At 39.3% G+C, this 17,789-nt stretch overlaps 1 protein-coding gene across 3 annotated transcripts in view; it reads right to left on the bottom strand.

Moving 5' to 3' along the window:
* Positions 1 to 17,789, bottom strand: part of LOC115737698 (disease resistance protein L6-like) — a 66,036-nt gene that overhangs the window by 30,653 nt on the left and 17,594 nt on the right. The window contains exons 1-2 of one of the 3 annotated variants that reach the window (XM_048283226.1): positions 10,786 to 10,955; positions 10,007 to 10,514 (exon numbers count right to left, since the gene is read on the bottom strand). The exons of 1 other annotated variant lie outside the window; for it this stretch is intronic. In XM_048283226.1, coding sequence (XP_048139183.1) covers positions 10,007 to 10,473 — 467 coding nt within the window. In that variant the 5' untranslated portion in view covers positions 10,474 to 10,514; positions 10,786 to 10,955. Of the gene's footprint in view, positions 1 to 10,006; positions 10,515 to 10,785; positions 10,956 to 17,789 lie in introns of those variants that run through there. One more of the 3 variants, XM_048283227.1, reaches the window with a different exon arrangement.

Below are 17,789 nucleotides of genomic sequence, written 5' to 3'. Positions count from 1 at the left end.
TATTATAAGTGCTCTTAACATATACACATTTACCGCACTCATTAATTTTAAAACCATTCGACAACATTACTTGATCGAATTTAGCATGTCATTGTTTTGGTGCTTGTTTCAACCCATAGAGTGACTTGATAAGCCGACATATTTTCTTCTCTTGTCCTGGAACAACGAACCCTTCTGGTTGTTCTAGATATATTTCTTCTTCTAGATCCCCATTTAGAAAAGCTATTTTGACATCCATTTGATGGATTTCAAACCCGTACATAGCTGCTATAGCAATTAACATTCGTATAGATGTAATTTTCGTGACAGGTGAATAAGTGTCAAAATAATCAAGGCCTTCTCGTTGCTTATAGCCTTTTGTCACAAGCTTAGCCTTATACTTATCAATAGTACCATCTGCTTTCATTTTCCTTTTGAAAATCCACTTGCTTTGTAGTGGTTTATTACCGGGAGGAAGGTCAACCAATTCCCAAGTATGATTTGACAAGATGGATTCGACTTCACTATTGACGACTTCTTTCCAGAATGGGGCTTCTGGCGATGTCACGCCTTCTTTGAATGTCCGAGGCTCATTTTCTAAGAGATACGTTAAAAAATCAGGTCTAAAAGACGTGGAAGTCCTTTGTCTTTTACTACGTCTAGGTTCATCCTCCATTGGATCACTTCTAGATATAGTATCTCGAGACCTCTTATTATTCTCAATTGGTTCATATACTATGTTATACGGAAATATATTTTCAAAGAACGAAGCGTCCCTTGATTCAATGATTGTATTAACATGTATATCTAGGATCTCCGACTTATGAACAAGAAACCGATATGCATTGCTATTCTAAGCACATCCGATAAAAATATAGTCAATAGTTTTTGGTCCTATCTTAACCTTTTTAGGATTAGGAATAGCAACCTTAGCTAAACACCCCCACACTTAAGATAATTCAAGTTAGGCATTCCGCCTTTCCACTTCTCATAAGGAGTTTGTTGTGTCCTTTTTGTGGGGTACTCTATTTAAAATAAAATTTGCTGTCAAAATAGCTTCCCCCCACAAATTCTGCGGTAAACTAGAACTATTCAACAATGCATTCATTGTTTCTTTTAAAGATCGATTTTTCCTTTCTGCCACACCATTCGATTGCGGTGTATAAGGAGCGGTGAATTGGTGAATGATGCCAAACTCAAAGCATATTTCCTCAAAAGGAAATTCATATTCACCTCCTCTATCATTCTTATCATTTTAATTTTCTTATTTAACTGAGTTTCAACTTCAGATTTATAAGTTCTAAAAGCATTAACTGTCTCATCTTTGCTACTAAGCAAATAAACATAACAATACCTTGAGCAATCATCTATAAATGTGATAAAGTACTTATTACCACCCCTTGACGGTATTGATTTCATATCACATATATCTGTGTGTATTAAATCTAAAGGTTCTGTGATTCTATTATCTATAGAATGAAAAGGAGGCTTAGAAAATTTAGATTCAACACACACTTGGCACTTTTCACTTGGACGATCGGACTTCGGCAATAGTCCCATACTCATTAATTTCTTTATGAATTTATAATTAACATGTCCTAGTCTAGCATGCCAAATATTAGGAGACTCAAGCACATAAGTAGAAGCAACTTTATTCATATCATCCTCGGATACAACAGTTATTACATTCATCTTGAACAAACCATCACTCAGATAACCCTTTCCTACATACATCTCATTCTTGGAGAGTACAAACTTATAAGATACAAAAATCAACTTAAAGCCATTCTTACTTAGGAGAGATCCGGACACTAAATTCTTGCGAACATCCGGCACATGCAGAACATTATTTAGTGTCACAATTTTTCCAGATGTCATTTTCAGACCAATCTTTCCAACACCTTCAACCTTAGAGGTTGATGAATTACCCATATAGAGTTTTTCATCACCCCCCACAGTAGTGTAGGACGAGAACATCGATCCGTTTGCACAAATATGACGAGTTGCTCCAGTATTAATCCACCACTCCTTAGGGTTTCCCACCATGTTGCATTCGGATATCATAGCAGTAAGATTGATATCATCAACGTCATTGGAAATCTGTTCCACCACATTCGCCCGAGTTTTCTGTCTTTTCTTGGCTCTGCAGTCTTTGGCTCGATGTCCGGACTTTCCACGCTTAAAGCACTTGCCAACGAACTTCTTCAGGCCTTGGGTGAATCCCTCTCCGGACTTGTTAGGCATTTTTCTCTTCTTGTTGGGTTTTGAGCCTTCTTCAACAACATTGGCCCTTGAAACCTCCAGATTCTTGCCAACTTTCTTTTCAGAGAGCCTATTGTCTTCCTCAATTCTCAATCAAACAATCAAGTCTTCAAGTGACAATTCCTTTCTCTTGTGTTTGAGATAATTTTTGAAGTCTCTCCAAGACGGTGGCGAGTTTTCAATGAAAGCAGCCACTTGAAATGATTCGCTTAAAATCATACCTTCAGCATGAATGTCATGCATGATTACTTGAAGTTCCCGAACTTGACTTAAGAGGGTTTTATGATCTACCATCTTGAAGTCCAGAAATTTACCGACGATGAATTTCTTCAATCCAGCATCTTCTGTTTTGTACTTCTTATCAAGACTTTCCCATAATTCTTTAGCCGTTTTCAGTGGACTATAAATATTGTAGAGGGAATTGTCGAGACTATTAAGGATGTAGTTACAACACGTAAAGTCAGAATGCTTCCACGCATCTACTGCAACAAACCTTTCCTTGTCTACCTCTCCTTCAGCCAACTTAAGAGCATCCTCATTGAGGAACCTAGCCGATTTCAAAGTCGTGAGATAGAACAACATCTTCATTTGCCATCTCTTGAAATCAGTTCCATTGAACTTTTCTGGCTTTTCTCCATGAGTCGGAACGGACGGAATATGCGTAGGAGTTATCGATGTTGATGCCATTTCTAATACGAAAGCAGAATTTATTCAAAAGAAAGCAACTATACGAACAAAGCAACAAATACCGAGAATATAAACAAAAATTTGTCTTAAGATTGTTGTCGCCTATATATGTCCGTATATGTAAAATAAGGTTAATCGACAAACCCGAATCCAAACACAAGTGAGTAATTTGAATGTAGATGAATGATCCGAGCCCAACGAAATAGCGTTGTGTTCTTAAGACAAATTTGCCCCCTCAATCGGTACCCAAGGTTGTTGGACAATTGCCTCCCAGGATAGAACGAATCGCCTTTCCTTTGAAGCGGTACTTCTTCGGGGGAAACCTTCGAACGCACTTCGTAGAATAATCGCACAAATGATGAAAGTGAAATGAGAATGACGAAAAAATGGCGGTACTTTCTAATGCGACGGTCAATGCTCTATTTATAAACAATGATGCGAAGAGTCATGAACGAAAGGTTGTGAACGTCGACGAAGAGTCACAAATTTGTACGGTTGATGAAGGGTTACGAACCTTCATGAAGGGACACGAACCGAACAACTCTGATGAACGGTTACGAACTTTCATGAAGGGACACGAACCGAACAACTCCGATGAAGGGTTACGAACCTTCATGAAGGGATACGAATCGAACAACTCTGATGAAGGGTTACGAACCTTCATTTCTCATTCAGCTTTTTATGGGTCTTTAAAACCAAAGTCCCAACATTTTGTACATACGGAAGTTCTGTCAAAGAATGCAAGCCACCCCGTTCTTCCGGCAAGTAGTAGAGCAGATGACCAAACCACAAGTCTACGAGTACTAGGCTCTTCAATTGAGCAGTTGATGGGTCGATTTCAGCCTATTGTTGTGAGCCTTGAAGAATCAATATCTCTAGTGATAGATTCGGGGAGAAATCGGGAGTTTTGGTCAACCAGTAGCATCTTGTGAGGTTCAAACCTTTCAATTTTTGTGCACAGTGCTATATGTGTACAAGGGAAAATAGCCAATGAGATGGCATTAAGAGTTATACTAGTTTTAGCCAACTTAAGAAATATGAATTCCTTCATACGTTTCCATCCTCCCCGGTCATCGTTAATTTGGCCCCGCATGGGGGATTTAAACATATGTGTTCAACAAAGCATAAACACGGGAGCTCAACAAAGCGTAAATTGGTAATGGAAGGCTGTAGAAACATAAACATAGGAGTTCGACAGAGCCTAGGAAAGCAAACTAGCGACAGATACGATTCTAGGAATCCAATCTCCTTTAAAAAGCTTCATAACAAGATCGTCGGGAATGTTTGTAAGTACTCGGACTTTCTTTCTTTAGCTTCCTAATTGCAGCAATTGCATTAGCACGTCTGTTGGCCTCGGGGAATATGCGCAAGATCCAAAACCGTGGCAGCTGGTCCCAAAAGTTGCCTGCAAACATCAAAGACTCGTTTTAATTAAAGGATTTTCCATAATCCGGTTCAGAAAGCTTTCACAAAATCCGCACCATCAATCCGAATCTCAAGCTTTTGTACATTTGACCCCGAGTGCAAGTTGAATGCCGTCTTCTAGTACCCCACACTCGGCCTCGGCTGGGTTTTAGATACCAAAATGACACGCAAACCCAATTTTCCGATGGCCGTGATTGTCTCAGATCGGGCCTCCTCCTTCAAGACATCCGAAGGCTATACCCACCGCACCATCGGTGATTTATTTCCACCGGTCAACCGGCGGTGGAAGCCACCTGAAATGCACTGTAGGATTGTGTTTCTGGTTAATTCTATTACCATCGACAACAAGATATTCAGCCGCTTTTGACAGACATGTCATTACGGGTTTCGTTGATGATCCGTCATTGCCGAAAGCGTGGTTGCTTCTAACAATCCATAGAGACCACGGTCCACGTGGAATAGAATACGCCGCGCTATAGATGATTTTCATGCAATTGCTTAGATTGGTCCAATCTTAGATGGGCAGCTCAAAGGAGCAAGACATGGCTCTAGGACAAGAAGTTCATTCCAGAATCTTTTGGCAACCTCGCAGTTTCTCAGAATATGCTTAGGATCTTTCTCTTCGCTGTTACGATTAATAACAAGCCACATAAAATGCTTAGTTCTAGTAGTACGTAGTATCGGCCTTCCACGACCACGTCCAATTTTCATTACTACCCGGAAGGGGATTCCCGCTCTTTGCAATTCCATGTGTAGAATTCAAACAAAGACAACCACTTTTCAAAAATCCCAACAAACCAAAGTGCTGATGAAATATTTCATCGGTAGATAATTTTTATTCCCTTATTTACCATTAGTACGTTTTATTTTTATTGTATTCGGATATTTCATCGTTTTAATTTCATTAATCCTCCAAAACCATGGTCTAGTAGCGACAAAAGGCTTTTCTATATTGTTCTACTCCCAGTAAGTATCTTGCTGATTTAAGTACTATTTATCTAGTTTGTTTGTTACAAATGTGAATGTGAAGTTATTTATTATTATCGTTAGATATTTTTTACTAGTGAAATATTATAAAATATTTTTTCATAATTTGTATCCATGTAACACTTTAAACATAAAGGCCATCAATTACTTTGTTATACATAAAAAATATTGTGTCATGACGAGCATATATACAGTTTTTTAATCATAAAACTCGTCAATCCCTCAATTTGTTCCTTATTTTTGAAAAATCACGAGCCATATGTTGAAGTGACCTTCAAAACCAAAGCATGGGGTAAAGCTCGGACATGAACATACACCATGTGGTGTAACATCACGCGAGCTTTACTCACTTTTATGTATTTACCAGAGAGATGTTTGTACGTTGCACGGATGGACACGTATGGACGGGTATATCTTTTGGTCCGGCAAAAAACCAATTGAAATATTTATCTTTAGAGAATGCGGTTAATACATACAAAATTGAAGATCTTAAAGAAATCTCATAAATGGAAAACTGATGAGACTCTAAGTTGCATTTAGTTGTATTTACCTGCCATTATGTATGCATATTGTAATGTCTATTAAAACTATGAAGAATATCTTATGTTTCAACAAAATTTCTAGATGAGTTTATAACTATTGGACTTTTGTTAGGTCCAGTTTCACGTGGCTCAATCTCGCGCGCTCTTTACTTACTTGACGCATCATGTAATCATCTTCACTTGTTCATTTACATGGTTCGTCAAAGAAAGTAGAGAGAGAAAATCTTTCAAGTGTATCAAAAAATCCAGACATGTAGGATATCTTCTAATACAATTTTCAAATTGTATCCTTGAGATCAAACTCATAATCTTTCGGCTTGACGGAGGCAAATCTAGAGCGGGGGCAAAAGTTTTGCGAACCCATGCTGTTCAAACACCATTCGCCCCAAACTATCTTCCAGTTCTTGGTCATTGTAGTCCTCACTTGTTTCTATCTTCCATGCAAGCAGATTGTCTAAAATTTCACGCCCAAAGAGATCCACCACGGGTGTAGCAATGACATAGAGTTCCGACGGGTTCCTCAAATTGGAGATATCAAGTGTGGTGAGAGACGGACACTTTACGACATAAAGCTTTGAGACGCTCGAGGGAATCTGCGGAATGCATCCCAGAGCCTCGCATCTATTAAGATGAAGAGACTTCAAGTGAGGAAGCGCACTTAGCTCGGGAGACAGGTTAGTCATGCGTGGGATCATCGGCGTCAAGACTTCCAATTTGGATAGCCTCCCAATCCACCAAAGCATGGGATCTTGTAGTTGCACCAACTCGGATGGGCTAGAGATATCGGGCAATTCCGTCGCTAGTAACGACCGTTTCAGATTGATCAGGCTTGAAAGATCGGGAATTGTTGTCAAATTTGGATGCATGATTGTCGGAGAAGTCAAGCTTACGGGAAGTTCGGGCGGGCGAGAGAGACACCATGACGCTTCCATCCACGATAATTTCAACTCTTCCAGATTCTCTAGACTTACCATAGAGTCGGGGAGCTCTGTGATTCCGGTTTCCAATAGATCCAACCGAGTCAATGATCGTAATTCATTAATGGAGTGGGGAAGTCCGCCCATTTTCGAGCATTCATTCAAAGATAAGCTTTCAAGGTTTGTCGGCGCTCTAATGGAGTCGGGTAGGTGAGTAATTTCTGCATCGGCCAACGAAAGCTTCAACAATGAGGTTAGACAATTGAGTGAATCCCCGGCTCTTACCGATGGTGAAATCTGAACATGAGGATTCTCCGGGTTCTCCATACCCCACCAATCGGGAATTTCTCGTATGGAAGTCCCATCGAGGAGAAGTTCTCTGAGAGGCGGCAGTCCACCCAACGCTTGTGGTAGAAGGCGGAGCTCACTACAGAAGTTCAAGTTCAAGAAAACCAAGTGCTCCAATAGACCAATTGACGAGTCGATTTCACCCAATCTTTCACACTTTTCAAGAATCAATCTCTCCAACTTTAAGAATCCGGAGAAATCGGGAGTCTTGACCAAGTGATTACACCCCGAAAGGTTAAGAACTTTCAATCTCTCTGCTCTCTGCAACACGGTAAGACAAATGTCGCTAAATTTTTCACAAGAAGAAAACATATACACCAATAAGAAACTTATCTAGAGCCGAGGGTACCTCGATATGTTTCCATCCGTCCCAATCGTGAGTGATTTTACTCCTTGAAAAATCAAGAATGACTAAATTACACACCGAAAATTTTCTTATCTTGAGTACTCGCCGAGGGAAATTATGCCAAGAGAGCCATCTTAAATTTGGAAGGAGTCGGTCGCACAATAAAAAGTCCTTGGGCGACTTGGTCAAGTTATGCCAAAGAAGTGTAGCTTGGGAGCGAATACGGTCGACTTCGTCATAAGCAAGGGGTTCGCTATCAACACCAAGGAACCTTACATTTGGTAGCGCCGCAAATCCTTCAAGAGTGAAACGATACTCTGACCGATCCTCAAACTTCAAACAGAGAGCTTCAAGCTTCTCATTTCTCTAAATGAGCAAACAAGAAAATTAATGAAAAAGAAGGAGGCGGTTAGCTAATTAAGAGAAAAATGTGGGGTCTCCTTCGAATTTAAGGCAAAGTTAGTATGAGGATAATTTGGCGTATCCAAAGATGTTTAAGTTTGCTCTCACATCGGTTTTGAAACTTTAAATTTAGAAATCTAAGAAATGTTTGTGAAATATGTGGAGATTTTAAAACTGTGTACGTACGAAAAATTGTGATTGTTTTCATTGAGGGGAGAGTGCCCACGATTACTAAAATGCGGTTTCTCGTGCGCAGAGGAAATCGAACCCAGGATTTACCTTTTCCCTTCGTAGAATGTCCAACGCTTCACCGTGATTCCACAACCTACTACGCTTATCTAATTCCCCATGACTTTCTTGACGAACAATTTCTATACCAAGGTCTTTCACCTGATCATGCATCCACAACTTATTATCTTCTCCAATTTTAATCAATGACATCAACTCAAGAGTTTCAATACCTTCAGTTGGGCATAAACCACAGTCTTCCCACATGTACATTACCGTACTCTTATCATATCCAGAAAAAAAACAAGCTATATCAAGGAATATTTGCCTCTGACTAGGATCTAGTCCTTGATAACTTATCATCAAATTACTTATGATTCTCTCGATGTCTCCTTTTTTCAACTTCGTCAAGTAATCGTCCCACATTTCTTTGCTTTGTCCACGTGAATATAAAGTAGAACCCATAACCTCAAGAAGCAACGGAAGACCTTGGGCGATCTTCACAATTTCTCTCGATTGTTCCAATTTTTCAATTGGAGGGTGATCTCTTCCCAAAGCATGCTTGCTAAATAGCTGAAGGGATCTATGGAAATCCATTCCCTCAACTAAATAAGTCAATTTTACTTTGCATGCACGGAGAACCATTGCATCTCTCGTGGTTATAAGTATCCGGCTTCCGTGACCAAAGCAACATCGCCTCCCCAAAAGTGCAACTAGTTGACTCTTGTCATTGATGTCGTCAAGAAGAATAAGAACTTTCTTACTAGAAAACCTCTCTTCGATTGTCCTCATTCCCTTCTCTACGTAATCAACACTTGGAAGTGTCTGCTTTGAGAGATTTGAAATTAGTCGGTTTTGCAAATACACAAGTCCTTTCGAGTTTGAAGTATCTCTAACATCACCAAGGAAACAAGTGTAAGCAAACTCCTGAGAAAGCTGGTTGTAGACTACCTTGGCAAGAATAGTTTTTCCGATGCCACCCATTCCGTGGATTCCCACAATCTTTACATCATCCTTATCACTGTCTATCATCCCCAACACCTCTTTCACACTGTCGTCAATACCAACCAAGAAGTCAAAAACCTCCAAATAAGCCTTCTTCAGCTCACTTAAAACCGTGGTAACGACCTTTGTAACTAGTTGTCCTTCGTGCCTAACCAAAAAACAATGAGAAAGACCAAGGCAAAGTAGAAAAGGAAGTTAGAATAGACAAGTCGAAATATATGACATCAGGAATGGATAGCAGTCTCTGGAAGCCAGTGGATGCAACAGGAAATGCTAACGGAAAATACTAAATTCATTCAACAGAAGGAACAAAATTTTGGACTTGCTAGCCAGTGCTCAAACCTTGTGCAGTACTCGAACAGTGATGCAACCATCAAAGTATAGTAGGTGATCACTACATCTTGCGAATAAGAAAAAAAGGGCCGATGATGTCTACGGGTGCTTTAGATGTGTAAACAGGCTTCTCCTTCTCAAGAAAAACTTTATCATTAGCATATAGTACACGTCTCAAGTGCTTCGAACCGTGATCCAATCATTTGCAGCACACCACATAAGTTAATTCTGACGAACAGTGATGCAACCATCAAAGTATAGTAGGTGATCACTACATCTTGCGAATAAGAAAAAAAGGGCTGATGATGTCTACGGGTGCTTTAGATGTGTAAACAGGCTTCTCCTTCTCAAGAAAAACTTTATCATTAGCATATAGTACACGTCTCAAGTGCTTCGAACCGTGATCCAATCATTTGCAGCACACCACATAAGTTAATTCTGACGAATGATAATATGTCTGCTCATTTCAATGACACAATCACACAACTGCAACGGATTGTTGTTAGGTTGATAAGAAAGAGAGACACGATAAGATAATTAGGAACCTGTTAGCCACGTTTTCTATGTTCCATCCCTTTAACCCTCCGACCACATTGAGAGCAGCTCTCCACTTTCCGATGGTCTCATCGTCCACTCGCTTCCTATTTTCGTGCACAAGCAAGGCCTCGCCACAACACCCGGTTTGGTATCGAAGCTCGGATGGTTCGACATAGTAGAAAATGGGCATGATTATCTGCCCCTTCCTTTTCCTACACTCCACCATCTTAGTCAGCTCCATAAGACACCATTTACTGGAAGCATAACTTTTGGACAAGATGGGTATGGAGATCTTCGATTGCTCAATCGCTCCCAAGAGATCCGGGCCGATCTCTTCACCGGTGTGGAGATCTTCATCGTCTCTATATGCACGGACCCCTGCTTCTCGGAGACGGGTGTAGAGATGATCGGTGATGCCCTTGCGCGTGTCCAGTCCTCTAAAGCTCAAAAACACTTCATAGTCGCGCCCTTCCATTGCAACCAGTCGCAGAGAAAATGAAGCACCAGACTCGCACCGATTCAGCAAAACCAGTCGCAGGATCCGGAGGACTAATACAAGCCCCAAAAAATCAAAATTTTCTTGAGGGATATTTGTCAAAATGCACTACCCACTAAGGGAATTTTGCTAAAGATAAACATAGTCGGAGATGTTACCTGCGATTTGTAGAAACTTGCACTGCCCCTGGACCAGTCGAGTATGGACGGACCCTGCACTGAAGATTCGAATTATATATACCTCAAAGGCCCGACCCGAATGGAAGATTGGTTGCTTAATTTCAGTCATACCTCAGTAAGCTTCGATTTTCTGGCCAGTACCCTTTGGCAAGTTTGGAAAGCCAGGAGCAACTTCGTCTTCAGAAAGCGAAAACCAGAGAACCCACGCACCTCATTAGAACAGCCATGGCAGAGAGAATCAACTCATTGTCCACTGGGCTCAGAAGAAGGAAAAAAATCTGGCGGCGAGACTCACTTACCTCAAATCTGGAAGTGCCCGGTCCAAGGAACCCTTTAATTCAACATTGACGCCTCCTCTGTGGAAGCTTCGGCTTTGGTCGAAGAAGAATAAGTCAATCAGTGCAACAATACAATCGAACGACCCGTTTGCGAGAATTGGTCAAAAAAGACGTTCCTGCCCCATCACTCCAGCCTGTAAAGCTGATAATGCAGTTTTTTTTTTTCTTTTTCGTTCACACGTAATGCATTGAATAAGGTTCATCGGTCCAAAATACAAGTCAACGAAAACATTTGGGATTCGTGCCTGACAATTGACTGTCTAAGCCACCGCAGTTGTCCAATCTTCTACGCCCACCCTATGAGAGGTCGCTCAAATCCGAACGACGGTATTCTATTTAAATAGTAATTACTGATAATAAATAAGAGAATACTAAATATTCAAGCAATTTATATAAGGTACTTATTCAATCAAATAGAATTATTTTATTATATCCAGACTAATGATGAAAATAAAAAAGAATAGTTTCCTAAAATATGTGATCCTTTTTTGTGGAAGGTTCAATTTTTTTTTTCATCTTGAATCCAAAACCTAAATATCCGTCAACATATCTATTTGGACATTTACTCAAAGTTTAAGTTAATGAGTTATGAGCCAACAGAGAAATATTAACTGTTGCACACCACGTCAATTCTCCGACGCGGAACTTAGCGCAATTCGCACATGCATCTTAACAGGTAGGTGATGAAATGACCCAACATGATTCTAAATATCCCTTGCAATGTTTGTTGATGTTCCGATATAAAATGGATTCAAATAAATATTATCCACGATTCCAAGTACATGTTTGTTTTGCATGATTAAAATTAAAAATAAACCTTGAAAATAACTCAAACTAGACATGGCCGGTTCCGATTCCGAGCCGATTCCGGTTCCCTTTTTTAAATTTAAATTTTAAAACAATAAATAATAAAATAAACATTATAAATTATAAATTATACATTATAAATTATAATCAAATTATACATTGTAATAAAATGTGGGGAAAAAAAAAGACGAGAAATGGGCTTGAACTTAATGAATTATCATTAAGCGCATACATATCTTCTTGGGGATAGAAGAATCAAAACTCATGTAGTTCTTTTACCTTTGATAACCTCAATTTACCTTATCGTCAATCGTCGCTACCCGTTGTGGTACCCGTGGCGCTGGTATCTCCAATATCCTCACTAAAAAATTCGTGTTCCTCTTAGTGTCGAAATCTAGCCTTCGTCTAATCATCGACACAAGCTTGAGCTTCCACGGACTCCGCACTTAATTTTGAACGGCGAGAGTCCAAAACTAATTCTTCAACGCTAAATGCTTGTTCAATTGCAACTGTTGAAGAAAGAGTTGCTAATATCTCACGAGCGATGAGGACGAGAACTGGGTAATCGATTAAGTGACTCTTTCACCACTCTAAGATTTTGAAATCTATACTATGTTCTGCATCTCGAAACTCAAATTGAGTGGTTAAATATTTTTCTAATTCAGAAGTAATACATGTTGCCCCCCCTTTTTTTTTGTCTACTCTTGAGCATATTGTACCCTCTACTAAGTAAACTACCAGCTTCGCTTCGTGAGACAATAGATTGTAAAGATCCACAATCACTTAAACCATATCTACTACAAAATTCTCCATATAATATTACTATAAATTCTTTAACATCTCCTTGTATATTTGAAATATCTATTGAATCTTCTAAATATAAACAATCATGATAATACACATTCGGATAATATAGTAAACCGTCTAATTTAATACGTGGATCAAAAACAATACCAACTAAATAGAAATAATAATGCAACCATTTTTCTCGCATTACTAAAATAGTCCGATCTAATTCAATATCTTTTTCATATTCACTAAAAATACTACCAACATTAACACACTCTATTAAAAATAAATGCGTAGTATGATAATAAATACCAGATAAAGTATTAGTAGCATCATTAAAATTTTTTAACAAATCTAAATTTTTTTTGCAAACGTCCTAATGTTGCGGAAATAAAGTAATTTCGGAAATATTTTGCGAAATAAGCGTACATAATAAATCTTTGTAATGAAAAGTTTGACGAAATAACTCGTAGGTAAAATTTCAAGGAGTCGGAATATCTTTTGGAAACTTTTTTGCCATTCTTCCACGTTGTTTACAAAATTTTTCCCATGCTTTCATAAAATGGGCACGACTCCATAAAAATTTAATTGCATCTTTTATTGGGGCGAAAGAAGTGTCAAGAGTTCGTAAACCATCTTGTACACATAAATTTAAAACATAACAAACACATCTAATGTGAAAAAATTGTCCGCCAAAAGAGGGTTTGCAAATACTTTCTAATTCTAAAATGGAAGCGGTATTTGTGGCGGCATTATCAAAACCAATTGAAAATACTTTATTTATCAAATTATATTATTCTAAAACTTGCCTAATTATTCTATAAATATTATGAGCCAAATGTTTTTATCAAAAACTCGAAATACAATAAGTCTTTTTTGAATAGTCCAGTCGTCACATATCCAATGACACATGACACCCATATTAGAATGAATTTGCCAAGGATCACTCCAAATATCGCTACCTAAATGCACACATCCATTGAATTCATCAAAAAATTTTACAAAAGTTTTCCTTTGTTTTTTATAAAAATGCAAAAGTTCGTGTTTAAGAATACTTTTTGGAATAGTTGGTGCTTGCGGAACCAACATAGTATTTATCAAATATTTCAAATTAAAATTTTCACAAGCGATAAACGGAGCATGATCTAGGGCAACATATTCAGCTAATGTTTGTTTATAAAGTGCATTTGTGTAATAGAATAAATGATGAGGATTAGAATTGGTGTACGCAGAAATTTGCTGTTATGTAACGTCGATCCCCGCTTGCGTTGGATATTTTTTCATCAGAAGGCGACGGAATGTTCCCTAACCGCCTTCTTTCGTAAATTTGTATGTTTGCGAACAATATTTACAATTTATATTATACTTACCTTCGCTTTCATCATGTACTTTGTCAAAGTGCAGCCACAAGTCGAATGTACTCTCTCGGCCCTTCCGTTTCTGCTCATTTGCCGTCGACATTTCTTCGACGCTAGTAGGAGGATGAAGACTTTCTTATGTTGGTACGTGCTTGACATTTGGAATACGAACAACGTTGATATTATCATCGTCGTCTTCCCAACATGCATACTCACAATGATCATATCTAGGAATAAGATATTTGGAATCTCCCATCGCGATCTTAGCATTTTCAGTATTTCGGCTTCCACTTGTCATTTTTCAAAGAATTGATCGAAAATCAGATTGAGAGAATTGAGGTGGGATTGAGAGAATTGAGCGGATTGAGAGAATTTGGGAGGATTGAGAGGATTTGTGAGAAAAATGAAAGGAGGAGGATAGGTATTTATAGAGAAGAACTAAAAAAAATTCATTATTATTATTATTATTATTATTATTATTATTATTTTAAAAAAAATTTGCAACGGCTCTTTGAGGGGGCCCGCAGGCCGAGGAGTAGCGGGCAAAGAGCCCGTTGGGCTCTTTCCCCACCAGGCCCACCCCCAGTTATGTTTTTTTTCAAATAAACGGGTCGAAACCGGCCCTTGAGGGCCGATTCCAATTCCAGCCAAAAACCGTGGGCCTAGTCAACGGGCCGATTTCGAGCCGGTTCCGGGCCGCCGAACCCATTTGGCCATGTCTAACTCAAACCCTCTTTACCATGACTTTGAGGACGCCCTCGGGGACACCATCTGTCTCCTTCTGGCAAGCAGTAGAGCAGTTCACAAAATCACAAGTCTAAGAAAACTAAGCTCTTCAAAAGAATGTAGCTAATGAAGATGACTTAGTAGTTGTACCAGTTTTAACCTACTTAAGTTATGTGCTGCCTTCATATGTTTCCATCCTCCCCTGTCATCGATAATTTTGGTTCTGCATGGGCTTTTTTTGTTTTTAGGTAATACAATGCTGTTAAAACATGAACATATAGGAGCTCAACAAAACCTAGGACAGCAAACTAACTAGCAACACACACAGTTCTAGGAATCCATTCTCCTTTTTCCATGAGACAAATAAGCTTCCCAACAGCATCATCAGGAATGCCTGTAAGTACTCACAAGACTTCCTTTCTGTGGCTTCCCAATTTCAGCAAGTGCATTAGCACATCTGTCGGCCTCCCGGGAGTATCTGCGTGATTCGAAACTGCTACAGTTGTCCCAAAAATTGCCTGCGAAAATCGAAGACTTGTTTTAGTGAAGGATTTTCCACAATCAGGTTCACAAAGCTTTTGCAAGATCTGCATCATCAATCTGAATCTCAAGCTTTTGAACGTTTGACGCTGGAGCAAGTTGAAGGCCATCTTTTAGTGCCCTACACTCATCCTTAGCTGGGTTTTCTGTACCAAAATGACATGCAAAACCTATTTTTTGATGGCCGTGATTAATCTCAAATCAGGCCTCCTTGTCCAGCACAGCCGTAGGCTTCACCCACCACAACATTGGTGATTTACTTCCACCAGTCAACCAGTAGGGGAAGCCACCTGAAATGCACTGTAGTATCATGTTTCTGCTTAATTCTACTACCATTGACAGCAAGATATTAGCAGCTTTTGATAGATTTATCATTACAGGCTTCATTGATGATCTGTCTTTGGCAAAAGCATGGTTTTTTTTCTTGCAATTCATAGAGACCATGGTCCCATAGGGAATAGAATACACCACGGGATACGAGGATTTTCACACAATTGCTTCGATCAGACATCTGATTTAATCCAACCTTTGATAGGCAGCTCAAATGAGCAAGACATGCCCTTAGGACACCAAGCTCATTGCAGAATTTTTTGATAACCACACAATTTCTCAGAATATGCCTCTAGAACACCAAGTTCCAACAAACCTAATATTCTTGATTTTCCCTGCGGCAAATAGGAACACCAGTGACAAGTTTCTTCAGGTAATCAGTGATATCAAAGGCAATTCTTGTAAAGTACGCATCCCCTACTCAACCCTTGACTCATAATTCCTCCTCCTCCCTAGCAAGAGGGCCTTCAATAAGGCTGCGAAGCACATCAAGACCATTCCAATTTGGATTCCACAAACTGATATTAGACTCAGAGTCAATAAAAAATTTGATGCGTTCTTGGAAAACTAGTATCCCCCACAGCCAATGCTTTCCTACAAAAGATGAGATTTTGATGACACTGAACAATACACACCCATATGAGGCGCCCGACCTTGATAGACTGCTTGCAAGATTCTTTGTGAGAAGCTGGGAGATCATAGGAGAACCATTATAAGCATGGTCCAGGTTTCTGCAGTACTAAGTAAGTTCTTGTCGAGAGAAATGAATCGAGCCAATTTCATCATTGTCCAAAGCTCTGCTTGTACTGAAGAACAAACACCAGTCTCCATCGTTATGGAATAAGATCGCCTACGCCCACCATTCCCGGATTGCCTTTAGTGGCTACATTCATATTAAGTCTAAACCGTCTCAATAGGCGGGCGGGGTTCCAAAAGAGCATGCAGTAGCATCAACAAAATCAACTTTGGGAAAATCATTATAACTATGAAAAACAATTATACTATAGTGTGATAAAATATATTTCTTTTGCAAATTAACTATGAAAAACAATTATACTATAGTGCGATAAAATTACAATTTTGAGGGAATATTGAAGTCATTAGAATCCATATTGCAAAACCAAGCAAAAGCATCTTCATGCCATTCTGTTCACACGATTTTTCCTTCAATCAAACAGAGTAATCATAATTCTCATTCCATTCCACTTCATTTCATTCGATTACCATTCCATTCCTCCCATTATGTTCTGTTTCGCCGGAAGTGGTCCACGACGAAAGTCACCGAAGGTTCTGGTCTTCGGCTTTTAGAGTGATTCGGATTATGTGCCGATTCGATAAAATATGAAGTAAACAAATAAAAGAAATAAAGTACGATAGGCAGGACCAAAGAGCTGATAGAATAAATTGTAGGAAAAAACTTACAAGTATTATTGATTGCGGATCATTTACAAAGTGTTTTCTCTGACTATTGTCGCTTACAAAGAATAATCACTAGTGGCCGCAACTTTCTAGGATGTCAGTCTATGCCTAAATTCTTGGATGTACTTTAGCAACCTTTCCTCTTATCCCTCGAGAGGTCAGCCTATTAGCTTTTTTCTCATTATCCCATGATGTCGCGTGCTGACCATCCAACGTCACCAGTATTTCCTATCCTACCCGCTCAATAGGGACAACCTACTTTTTAGACGCTGACGTGCTCCAAGCGCAGTGGGCTTTCAAGTTAACATCGTCCCCTGAGCCTTTCTGCTTGTCACAGCCCAAGTTAATATTGCGTGTCAGTGGATGCCCCTTTTAAATGAATCAAGGTATGAATTCTTTTAAACTTATCGGCAAGCGGGTTTGTTTTGAACTTTGTACCATCCTGTCAGCCACCTCTTTCTGACAATTGTTCCGCCTTCCTATCCCAATACAACCGTTGCCTCTATGGTCGGGATTTTCATCATTGTTATCTTTTTCTATACGTGAGAATACCTGTGGTACCTTCTATGGCCCATTCTGGATACTTCAGGATTGGGCTAGACTATATTTCCCGTTCCTCATGGTGCTGCCAAAAGCTACTCCTTACTTTCCAAACACTCGAGAAACCATTCTGATGAAGCTTTCCTGACCGGGTCCCCGAGAACGCCAAAGAGGAGAACGCCACCAAGCAAGTTCTGATCTTTCTGTTTTTTTTTTTTTTTCGGGCTTTGGTAACTAAGTCTTACACAGATCTTGGTGTTTATCCTAGT

Source organism: Rhodamnia argentea, chromosome 7, assembly GCF_020921035.1.
Source record: "Rhodamnia argentea isolate NSW1041297 chromosome 7, ASM2092103v1, whole genome shotgun sequence".
Lineage (NCBI taxonomy): Eukaryota > Viridiplantae > Streptophyta > Magnoliopsida > Myrtales > Myrtaceae > Rhodamnia > Rhodamnia argentea.
Note: the sequence above shows the minus strand (reverse complement) of the source record. Positions and strands in the feature narration are given on the sequence as shown.